General features: G+C 37.7%; 1 protein-coding gene across 1 annotated transcript in view; it reads left to right on the top strand.

Moving 5' to 3' along the window:
* The window catches only part of LOC103924466 (patatin-like phospholipase domain-containing protein 2), a 17,164-nt gene extending 7,434 nt beyond the window's left edge, over positions 1-9,730 (top strand). The window contains exons 5-9 of the mRNA XM_009332995.1: positions 1,070-1,174; positions 3,362-3,577; positions 4,546-4,678; positions 5,917-6,033; positions 9,324-9,730. Of these exons, the coding sequence (XP_009331270.1) occupies positions 1,070-1,174; positions 3,362-3,577; positions 4,546-4,678; positions 5,917-6,033; positions 9,324-9,615 (863 nt within the window). The 3' untranslated portion in view covers positions 9,616-9,730. The remainder of the gene's footprint in view (positions 1-1,069; positions 1,175-3,361; positions 3,578-4,545; positions 4,679-5,916; positions 6,034-9,323) is intronic.
* The last annotated feature ends 2,601 nt before the right edge of the window (positions 9,731-12,331 follow it).

The following is a 12,331-nucleotide window of genomic DNA, read 5'->3' as shown; positions in this document are numbered from 1 at the left end:
TAAGTCACTGCCTTCATATAGTTAAAACGTCTTTCCATATAAAAGCCTTGCTTTTGCAGAAAGCTACAGTAATCTTAGCATTTCATCTAGTCATATAAACTTCTCTGGTGATGTTTCTCTTCTCGTTTCTATTTTTTTCATAGTTTTTCTTCATTCTCCTTATTTTTAGTCTCAGACTAAAAATGCATGTCCTGCTATTGGCTTTCAGTATTTATTTGGGAATTAGCACAGGATTCTATCATAAAATCAACATTGGTAAATTAATAACTGTCAGTTTGTAGTCCTTTCATGTTTACCTGCTAACCAGGTGCTTCAGAACTTAGAAGTTCTAAAGCTTCATGGTTTTGTAAAGTTCTCAATACTTCACACAGGCAAATTGCCTTTAAATTTCGCTAAGCGCTGTTAACTGCAGATCTGATGAGGGAAATGCTCTTGAATTGCCATTGTGGAAGCTGAAAAAATGAAAACAGATTTTGCCAATTGGCTTGGGGTATACTACAGAGAAGTAATGTTCCTGACTGCTATAGATATATTTTTTTAATTGAGGGCTTTTTGACCACTTGAAGAAAAATGTTAAATTCTACTTATGTAGGCTTTAATTTTTTTTATTTTTTTTTTGTCTAGGACTACTGTGTAGGTGAGCTGGTGTTGCATCTGGTGAAAGATGTTTTCATATGGAAGACTAAGTCTGAGTTTGAGCATGAGAATTGCACAGCTAACTTTTCATAGTTTTGGGAAATGGGAAGCACTGGAAGGGAAGGAGGGGAATTGGCATACTCCAAGGCACCCTGTCTCATTGTTGCTTGCATCTGCTGAAAGGCTAGTCAAAGAAACAAAAGGGGAGGAAATTCTTGCAAACTGTTAGAATGCTGTCCTTTTAGGTGAATAATTTAGTACATCTGTAATAGCTGAAACATAAGTTCATGTACGCATGACCATGTATGTATCATCACAGTAGGCATATTAACCTGCATCTGTTGAATTATAGCAATTGTTAATGTAAATTTTTCTTACAAGAATGGAGGGTGGATGGAAGTGGCTTTTCATTCTGCAGACTGTTGATCTTAAGTTGAATCTCGTTTTATTTGTCTGACATTTACCTTATGCTTGCAGGTACTAGGAGAGATCTGTGAGCAAGGATATTCAGATGCTCTTAAATTCTTGAAAGAGAATGGTATGTTACACTTGTGGATAATTACTGATTATGTGGTCTTAAGCTGAGTTTAAAAAAAAAAAGGGTGAGGGAGTTGTATGTAGCTAAGAAGGGGCTAGGTCTTTGAGGTTTTTGAAGGCATCATGATAAGTTTAGTTCTCATAGAAATCACATAATTGTAGTAACTATTCACCTGAGGTAAGTTGTGCTGCCACACAGAAACTGAACTTTTGGGGTTTTTGTCAAATTTGTGTGAAGTGAATGTTAAGGTATTGTTAAGTGAAATTACCAAAGAATTCCAATTCTAGGGAAATCATATTATTAGTTTCTTTAGTGTTAATCGTGAAGGATAGGAATAGGCTATTGTTTCCCACTGCTGTGAAACCTGTATCTTATCACCTCCTCTCTGCTGTCATCCAAGTGAATTTCTAGGTAAAGTTTTGTAGTTCAGAACTTGGAGCTTTGTAAAAACAATATAAACCTCAGTCACACACAAATCCTTAGCCTGTATCATGAAAGACTTTAGAAGAAGATGACTTGTAATGTAGCAGTTGTTGGGACCCAGATAAGTTTAGGAAGAAGAATTGAAAGTTGCTCTGCTCTACTCCTAGAATTCTAGTAACGTATTTTATATTAACAAATGTTATTGCTCTGCACACTTTGAGATGAACAAGTTAAAGAGAGTAACTAGATATTAGCTTGAAGTTAACTATGTGTTAAATACGCCTAGCCCCTGTAGTCTTTGGATGCAGAAGCAAATAGGTACTGGGTCGGATTAGAGGAATGGAAACTGAAATGTGATGTTTGCACTATCACAGATAGTACCAGCTGCAGTATTGTAATGCAGTCATAGATTGATGTGCTCACTGCTTATACTCTGTTATAACTGAACATTAAATATTCAAGTTTTCTTGGAACAATTTTCTTCACTGTTAAAGAATGTCACGGTTCTGCTTAAGAGTTTGATTTTCAAATATTATTAAATATTTAATATGAGTGTCCTGCTTTATACCTTTTTACCAGGTGATTAAAAGCACAAGCTATACAGAGAGCCTGTAACTTGTGGCTGTCTGTGCTAAGATGGGTTCCGTTGCTGTACTGCACCCACAAGTTTCCTGTGTGCATGTTTCCATCTGACACCATTATCTGAGACTCCTTGCAGCTCTTCCTTGGTGTCTTTCCCCCGCGTCCCCTGTGTATTGCACTATTGTCCTCCTTTTCACACTACTGCTCCTGTGATCACCTTTGTTCTTATTCTGTCACAAGTTTGTCTTGCTTCGAGCTTAATCAGTGATAATTATAACCTTTCCAAACTCATTCATTATGTATCTCTTTTCTTGTTATTTCAACTGTAGGAGTTAATTCCCCCCCCCATCTGTAACACTTCAGATAACTTTTTGCTAAATTCACTGTATATTTGTTTGACATTTGTCTTTTAGGAGTAATTGTAAGTAGGATACAGATTCTGTTGTATGTAGGTATGGATCCTAGTCAAATTTGGTAGTCTTTATATTTAAATAACTTCATAATGATTTTCTGGAAACCGAATATAAACATCCTTCTTGTATTTTTCACTTTGTGCTCATTATCTAGTGCTTGTTTCTAAAGTAATTATCAGTGCTATTTCTTAATTGGCACTAGTTTTGCAAGGCAACCAATGTTGATTTAGATCTGTGCTTTGGATATATCTAAAACAATACTCACTTTCCTTTCTACTCGCTTTTCATATTTCAATACTCGCTTTTCCTTTCTAAAACCCTACTTGCTTTCCTTCTCCACCCTGTTGTAGCAATGCCTCAAAGTACTCCTGTGATACCTGCATGTCAAATTTCCCAAATGTCTGGTGTGTTTTGGGTGTTTTCTTTCAAATAAATATTAAATCACTTTTCCTCCTCTCCTTTAAATCATTTGCTTTCTTGCTGGAAAACAACTCTGGTAAATGACTGTATGTTTCCAGTGCAGTTTCAGTTAACTGTTCACTTTTTCCTTTTCTTTAGAACCTGTTTTAAAGTAAGACCTAAATCTGCAAAAGAGTATTCATCATTGTGATTAAATGTTTGTGGGATTATAAGAGCAAGTGTATTTGACATTGGGTAGATAATGTTCCCTCAGGATAGGCCTTTGTACAGATACACAGACTACAGGTGCTGTACAGGTGCTCTGAAGACCCATGGACCAAGCCTAAGTGGAAGCTCTTGACTCTTTCAGGTATTCTGAATGACTCAATTTATATCCACTTGTCCTTCACAAAAAGAAATCCTCATGAGGCTGCACAATACATTGACCATATGAAGAAAAAAAAATTGACAGAAAATAACAGAGTAGAAACTTTGAAAATGGAAGTACTTAATGACCAGCTGAAGCAAAATCCATGGCCTTTGGAGAAGAGCATATTTGAGAGTCTACCTCCTAGACTTCGTAAAGGTACATGCTTCAGGCTGTTTCCTGTAACTTTGAATGGCAAACTTTGATTCCCCCGCCCCCCGCTTACTCTTATAATTTGCATAAGATGCTTTTTATTTAATCTTATAACTGCCTATGATATTAGAGACTAGCTCAACCCAAAAAAGTTCTTTAAATACTTATTAAATGTGAACATGCCCATTTTGATTTAGCTATAGAAATAAGATTGAAGCAGGAGGAAGGAGGTACTTTCAACACTGCAGAGTTGTGAATTGAATTCTCGTTTGGTTTTGGATAAAATCTGTATGAGCACAGTATTTTTGTAAGCATGTATTTCACACCAAAGTTGAACCTCAAATCCAAGCACTGGTTATCCCTACCTTATTTTTAAAACACTTCTGTAGATTTCTAATTCTCTGGCTTTCCTGTCTTTTTTTAATAAGCTGTTAATAGACTGAACCCACTTCTGTTATTTCTTTAATCTATAACTTTTACCTAGGTTTTCTTGTGGATGCTGATCGGTATTTCCAAGATCTGAAATTTGTGATCCCAGTGACCTAGGAGAACAAAACTTGAAGTGTGATGTTTCTTGCAACTACATGTAACAACTGGCATATGCGGAACTCTAGAATTTAAACAAACTCCTTACACACTCTATAAAAAGACAGCAATGCTATCTAAAATACATAAGTATTTTTGGAGAGGTGAACTTTACATCCTCTTATTATAAATTAATTCTTAAACTTACTGCTTAAAAGTTCTGGGTAATGCCTTTTGTCCCTGTGGTATGAGTCCGTGTTTCCCATATTTTCAAATAGCATAGAGAAGGTTTATGGTAAGAGTGCCTTGAGATTAATTCTTTCATTTTCTATCTGAACCTTATTCGGTAACACTTGATAAAGTTGACTGAAGATTACCAAACTTTGAGCGAATTATTTAAACTGTTTTCAAATAGTCTAACATCTTTTTCAAAAATAATTATTCTTAAGCACTGCAGGAAGCATGTAAAGAACAGAATGGATTCTATGCTCAGTTCTCTAAACTCTTCCCAATGCGGGTGATATCCTATCTGATGTTACCGTATACGCTACCAGTGGAGTCCGCTTACTCTGTTGCTTTACGGTAAGGAACTTCTAATGAACCACTTCAGAATTCTGATACTTTTGGAAATTTACTCACTGAGAGCTTATTCAGTGTTGTAGGCATTGTGGTACTCTAGAATTCAAGTGGTAACTGTCCAAAGACCATTATTTCTACCTACATAATGTATCCTCCTAAAGCCTCTATAGTCTAAGGCTAGATAAATAAACATATTAAGAAGATTCCTAAACAGTTTACTCTTCTTACTAGTAGCTGTCTTGTAGTTGCTCGAGAGAAGTGCCCTTGATTGTGTTTTCCAGGAGAACGTTCTTTATTACTATTACTATATTCTGCAGTGGTATTTGAACTCTATCCAGACAGTTCTTGTGGTTTAGCTTCTTTCTGAAGTCAGGAGTGAAATCCAGTGTTTACTCGCCATATAAATTTTCTTACCAGGTTTGTTTAGGTTGACCGAAAGTTGTGCCCTTGAAACAGGGCTTAATTTGATAAGTTTTCCAATTCTCATAAAGGAGAAATTATGCTAAATGAATGCACCATGAACCCTAAGCTTTGTGCTTTCTTAAGAGAATTCCAGTCCTTGAGCAGCAGATGTCATTACTATCTTTAGAAAATACTTGAAAAATCAGATGTTCTGTAAATGGAACCACATAGAACTCTAGTAAAATATTTCATTTTGTGCCACTTAATGTGGCACTTCTGTGCCATTTTTGGTGGATGGAGACAAAGCAAGTTTCAACAGAATTTTCATGTGGGTTTTTCCCCCTCGTTCCCCTCTGGTGTAACTTACTTCTGTTAAGAGCGTCATAAGGAAAAAAAAAAAAATTGTGACATTGCTCTGTTTCTGCCTTCTATTTGTTCTTCCATTGTGGTTTTCTTTTGTCCTTCCTTTCTCTTCCGCCTAACTTTAAACTGACCAGAAAGTTCCTACCACACAGAAAGAGGTCTTGGAGACAGGAGTATTTTGCAGGCTTCCTACATGTTGGTCACAGGGTGTAGAACGCACATACTAGTCAGCCACTCAGCATAGATCAGAGATGCAGTGGTCTATGTCGCCCTTTTTCTTAGCTTGTAGAAAGGAGATGAGTGAGCTAGATGGGAATTCAGGGAGGTTGGGAAGAACGGGAGGCCTTGGTGGGGGAGTTAACTTGAGGAGAATGAAAGCTGTGTTATTTTGTTGGATGTTGGACATAATATGTAAAACCGTAATGCGGATTAGATCTACTGCTTACAAAACAATTGTCTTTTGTTTTTGATTGTAGGCTAGTAAACTGGTTTCCTGACATGCCTGCGGATGTTCGATGGATGCAAGAACAACTTTGTCGAATTGCTGGTACAGTTTATTCCCAGGCTAAAAGCAAGCTGTTCTGTACATCCAGGTAAAGTGGAGTGCTGCTGCATGCAAATGATGCATTTTTAGAAATTCTCTCTCTCTTTGTCAGAGATTCAAGTACTAATAAGTTTCTCTCTTAAAACAGAATTCAGTAATTTTCTCAAAGGTAACACAAAACAATTCTCACTGCTTCTGATCCTTAGCATTGTTTTTTAAGTATATTTTCTGGTGCTTGTTGTTTGTAACTGATCAATGACACTGCTACATATTGTAGATGAAGAGGTGTTGCCTGTTGGTAGGCTTACGCTTTTTGGGGAGAGGGGTGGGTTATGGAGCAGGCATTGGACTGAGAACAGAGAACTTGTTTCTTCTCTGCTCCACAGTAGCTGGAGCAATCAGGAGGCAAAGAGGAGGAAAAGGTTGCACAAGATGTTCTAAATCAGGTGTAGCAGGTAGGAACTGGAAAACATTGGGAGAAAGACTAGATTCTTAGGAGTCTGGACAGGAAAGGTTGTAATAGTTAAAGTAGATGAATATGAAGGACAGTCTTGTAAGACAGTTGGGAAGAATTAAAATAAGACACATATGGAAAATTTTTAGGAACCTCTATTTCTGTGAAAGAGAAACCTTCTACTCTAACCTGGTTGTAAGTAGGTTCATTATGCTTCTCTTACCAAGCTGGGGTGAGATTTAGCCTTTCAGACTTTTTACTTCTGTTAAACTTTGTAGCACTATGTGCATGGAGGAATCAGTGACAACTCACCTCAGTATGAATTTAAGAATACCACTGCTGTTTCACTTTTTGCTGGGGAGTGCAGTATTTCCCTAAGGAGCTCTGCAAACTTTCACAAAATGAGTATGACCAATATTCAGCTTAGATTTTCCTGCTAAAAAATGGACTTGTTGCTGGAACAGAGTTGCACAGCCATGTCAGAGTAGTGCTATAAGTAGAGAAACATAGGCTCTCTCTGAGGTCCAAATGCTTATAAATACGAAATCTCCTAAGATTTGGTCTGAAAAAGCATAAATCCAGACTTCATCAGAGTAGGTCATATCTATTTTACTCTAATTTTTCTGATGATTGTCTCAACTCCTGAAGTTGCTGGGTGGGAGGTAGAAGGGGGAGAGAAATTAGCCCGAAAAGCTATTAGGAGTGAACAGAGTTCTTAAACGCTTCATAAATGCTTCATAAAAGCTTCCGAGAGATAGCTGTAGCACTGGAGACTCCTAACTGCAGCAGTTACTTCAATTAAAGCATTGCCATGTTCTATATACAGCAGATTTTAAAATTAAAATGAAAAATACCCTTTTATTCGAGCCAAGACTTCTTGAGCTTTTGTCTTCCTGTTTTTAGTAATAAAGTTAGATAAGGAGGAAGATCCTTAAAAGATGCTCTTTTTTGCCCTGGCAGTGCTATACACTGGCCCATCAGAAATGCAGGTTTGATATGTCTGAGAAGAACTGCTGGATCATAATTCATAGCTTCATAAGAAGCTTTGCCAGGTTCTGGATTGGCATTGTGAAAGACCCAATTCATACGCTCCATCCCTTAGAAGTACAGAGTAGTCAAACTTACTGTTAAAGGTTCTGGCTTAATGGAAGACTTAATGAGGTTGAAGCTTGGGTTTCCTCCCCGCTTTGTAAATATTAAACGGTGGCTTTACTATTAGGTTGTAAAGATACTTTCTTTTTACAATATTCAGTTTTATTCACAATTCAGAAGCGTTTAATTCCTGTAATCAAAGAGCCTCTCTTCTCCCTTTCTGAAATCAGTTAAAGCCTTTTCTTGTATAACACTAGTTGGCTTTTGAGGCTGTGTCTCTGAGCAGAAATGTAGTTGTTGGTATATATTTGCTATCATCCTACTGTCATCTCTTCAGTTATTTGATACCACGTGTAATCCAGTGTCCTTTTCTCCTTCTTTTCTTAATGACATTTCTGACTCATTTCCACAATAAATTTGGGTATAGTCATCTTCCTGCTTTTCCCCTTATTTAGCAGCTTCTTGATGTTGCTCGTATTCCAGCCTTACCAATTGTGAGAATCTCCATCTGAAATGGGCGTTTGGAAAGCACACTATCCCAAGACTGTCTCAGATGTAACTTCTCAGAGGGGTTATTTGGTCATTGAGTCATGATTAACCAGAAACATTGTTTCTCTTCTTGTGGAAAGAGAAGCTCTTGGCCATAAAACAGAAGGTGGTGGTCATGTAGCTTTTGCTGTATGCTTTCATGGTATCTTCAGGGTGATCAGCTCCCACTGAACTGTTTGCACTGTCAAACTTCTAAGTTTTCTGAAGCCTTCCTTTAAGTGGATTCCCTCTTCGGGTAGGTAGGTCCCAAGGCTCTGTGTGTAGAACTCTGCATTGTATTCTACAGGTGACTCTTTGTGGGCTTGTACTTTGTTTCAGCATCTGCCAAGAACTTACTGCTGCTTTTGCAGAAAGTAATCCCCCACCTTTTTGTACGCTTTTCCGCTTATGTCGTCAGATCTAGCTTCTGTTTTGGAATCAAACTTCAGTCTCATGAAAATTTGCACTGTTTACAGTTTGAAAATCCTTTTAGGAAACTTAACCTGGTGGATGGTATCTTCTAGTGTACCTAAACTTCAGGTACGGAAACTGGTGTTGAAGTGCGAGTATGGAAAGTTGCGGGGGGGGGTTGTGTGTGAGAGGGGGCGTTGTGGGTTATTTTGGGATTTTTCCCAAAGGCACTGCAGGAGAGAAGAGAGGACTTTAAAGAAAAAAAAAGGGTATTCTTGGTGACAACTTCAGTTTCCTGTTTCTCAAATTGGAAAAGACTAACCTGGTGATTCAGGTGCTGTTTTAGAGTGCCAGGAGAGTTCTGTTCCAGCTGTTCAGGTTGGTGATAATTAGTTGGTTGTAAAGTGGAACGCAGAGATGGCATTTGGGAAGTTGAACAACTCTATTTGCTACTCAACCTGTAAATGCTGAGACTCTTCTTGTTAACGTTCAGTTAGTGCTGTGATTGGTAAATCGGCAAATACTCCAAGTGGATAGCTGGAGGGAGATCAGGACTAAGGGATAATGTACAAACTGGGTCTACCCTTCTGAGCTCATCAGAACGGTGTGACTTTTAGTGTAACCATTTTATACCTACTTCTGAAGACAACACATAATGGCAGAGTGCCCCTCTTCTAGATATGATTGTCTCAAGATCCTTTTCCTGTTGTCCCATATCCTAACTCACTAAATGCATTTAGAATTAACCATTTTCCTCTAGTGTTCTTCCTTATATGAAGATTCCCTGTTAGACATCTGAACAGTAATAGAAACGTCATTGAAACACTAATAATCTTTTTTCTTTTTTTAAACAGGAAAGACAATTATGCATCACTAAGAAAATGTCAAACTGTCCCATCTACTATGGAATTTCATTCTTCATACTGCCACCTTAAAACGCCTCACTCTTCTGCGGACCTTGAAACCTGGCTCTGGGAATCTTCATGCTTCATGCACTCAGCTATGAAAAATGCTTCTGCTAACATGCAGGAGCATTCAGACTTAAACGCCTATCCTAATTCTCTCCCAAATTCTGATGAGTCTGGGTTGGAAATAGATTTTGACTCTTCCTCAGAGACAAGTTTCCAAACTGCTCCAGAGTATTAATTTGGAAGTAGATTCCACAGTTTCCAAAATTCCAATTTGGCAGAGAAATTTAAATCCTAAAGGACTAAAGGTCACTTTGTTTATGGCCAGTAAGTCTTGGAAAATTATTTGTTTACAGCTTGCTGACAAATCTGCCTTAGGAATTCTACTGTTTTAAGGATTGTAAAACCAGTGGCTGCTATACTAAGTAGCAGACTACAATTCTATTGAAGCACCAGCTCAATCAACTGTAGTAAGACTTGTAGTAAACTGTGTCTCTCTGGAAATAAATTTTTAAAAAAATCTACTTTCAGCATAAAAATGTAAATTCTGTAAACAGATTGTTAGACAAACAAGCATTGATAACAAAAGCTTTTTAAAAATATAATTCTTAACAATATTATGTGTTAGGATTACTTTTATAGCACTTAAATGAAATTGGACTTTTAATTCTTAAAGGGAAATACACAGATGAGCTTTTTAGTGGCCTCCAGTGTCCGTTTGCCTTATGTTTAAACATCCTGTTGTGTTTATGGAAAAGTCGTCTGCACGAGATACTGTAGGAACAGTATTACTCTAGGTTGTGTTGTATGTATTCCACAGTTCATATTTTCTCCTCTCTATGGCTCTTACCCTCTTTGAATATTTCAAGGGAAAAAGACATAAGAAATGGGACACGTTCCCCTGAAGTGTAAACAGGTACAGTTTCAGTGATTTCAGAGGACTCTTTTTGTACTTAAGGGCTTAATACTTGAGTAAGTATTGAAAAGTAGGTAAAGTAGTGACTGTGATTAGTAGCAAACAGTAATTTGAGGAGGTGTTAAGCTTCACAGATGTTAAGAAAAATCAATGTATAGGAAGCGGTGAATGATGTTTAGGTGGTCTCCCTAATTGCTGCCCAATCATTCCCAATTTTTTTTCCCCTCCAACTTGAGAGATTTTTCTTCCCTTCTTTCACTTCCCTCTTGCTAAAAGAGGGAAGAAAAAAGGGATCCCTCCTGTCTCAGTGAGGTATGATAACCCAAAGGAAGTTTTCCAAGACCGACTGTTAGAAGAAGCAAACGTGTAAGACTTGGTGGAAGTATCAATATCCAGGGAGCTGTGCAGAGGTCTCAAATAATGGGTTGAAAGTCAGCCAAATCATACCTGTATTGAGCAATGAACACTTTAAACACTTTCCACTACAAAGGTTCTGCGTAATTTTAATAAAGACAATGCATTAGTGTGTGAATAAATCAGGAGAAGTAAATAACTTAAGATGAACTACTCTTTTGATGTTTTGTTACCGTGTCTTGTACAACTTTTTTAAAGTAGTAGGAAACAACGATGGCTTTAAAGTTGAGTTTGCGCATGTGTTTGGGGGCAGGTGTGTGACATTTGAAAGCTTTTCATTGAAGAATGTGAATTCTGTGCAACTCGGGTGCAGCCCAGGGAAGAGACTATAGGCGCTTACTGAGTGTATCTCGTACGGGGAGAAGCAGTGATTAGATTGTGATGCTCAGGAGAGGGAACTTTGGTATCCAGAATTCTGTCAAATAGCAAAATGTAGCATTTCTGAATTGGACGAGACTTTTAAGCAGTTTCTCAGTTGCGATTTCCCTAAGCTTGAAGTGCTAGATCTTACAACATTAAAATTCATTTTAGAATGGTGGGGGACAGGGGAGGAAGTGTCAAGCTCTCCATTTCCATACTACAGAAGACTGGTGCTATTTTCCTTCAACTCTTTCGTTTGTTTCTTCTGTGTATGTATCTTCAAATTTGCAAGAAAAGTTGGAAATGTTACTCTAACTACAATTAAAAGATACAAGATCTGTTTTATATTGTCTTTATTTATAACTTTAAAATTTCTATAACTTAATTTTATAATGTTCTGCAAAACATTAGTTTTACCAGTATGTGTTAGAATTTAAGCAGAAATGCCAAGTTTTGCTTCCTTTCTGTGTACTGGAATAGTTCTATTAACAACATTTAAATCAACCTTAACCACTACTTCTGTTGTGCACAGCTCCAGTTTTGTCTCCTTCTTCTAAAATAAAAAGACGATCTCTTCTGTTACCATGTTTTCTAAGCTTTCTTGAGTATGATTCACCTAGTGTAAGTCAAATCAGAATGTGTTAATTTCATTGAACATTTGAAAGATTTAATGGTTGCGAGGTGTCTTTTTTAAGAGTAGGAACTGAGGTTTCTACTCTGAAGCTTGAGAGATGCTTGTTTGTGCTCCAGCTGGACCTGAAAGTCACCTTATTTTAAAACCCACTTTCTTTGCAATCCGTTAGTCTACAAGTAACTTTCTGTATTTAAACAGAAACAATTCAAAACCAGAGAAAGTTGTTACCTGGGTCTGGAGGAAGAAAACGAACATTGTCTCCTTGCTTAGTTAAAACTCAGTAATTTAGCACAGTACAGGTACTACTGCTAAATAACTATTAAAACGTGAAGTTTCGATGTCCGTTTAAGATGACCAGTCTGATTTCATGGGGTCCAGTCCTGCAACGTCAATTTGTTTCCTGTTGCCCGTCAAACTTGGGTGGGAGGCGCTTAGTTTTGATCACCCACCTCCAAGGGGCAGCAGTGTCTAGGCTTTAGGGCGCTGCTGTAAGGGGATACATGTGAAAAATGGTTTGTTTTTTTTTTTTTAAGGCAGTAACTCCTTCCCCAAAAAGGCCTGCTCCCTTGTTCCGGGCTGAGGAAGCATCCGGGGAGCGCAAGCTTCGCCCCGCCTCTTCCCGCTCCTCCG

This window comes from Pygoscelis adeliae, unplaced genomic scaffold (genome assembly GCF_000699105.1).
Source record: "Pygoscelis adeliae isolate BGI_AS28 unplaced genomic scaffold, ASM69910v1 Scaffold38, whole genome shotgun sequence".
In the NCBI taxonomy this organism is placed as follows: Eukaryota; Metazoa; Chordata; class Aves; order Sphenisciformes; family Spheniscidae; genus Pygoscelis; species Pygoscelis adeliae.
This window is presented reverse-complemented; position numbering and strand designations above follow the sequence as displayed.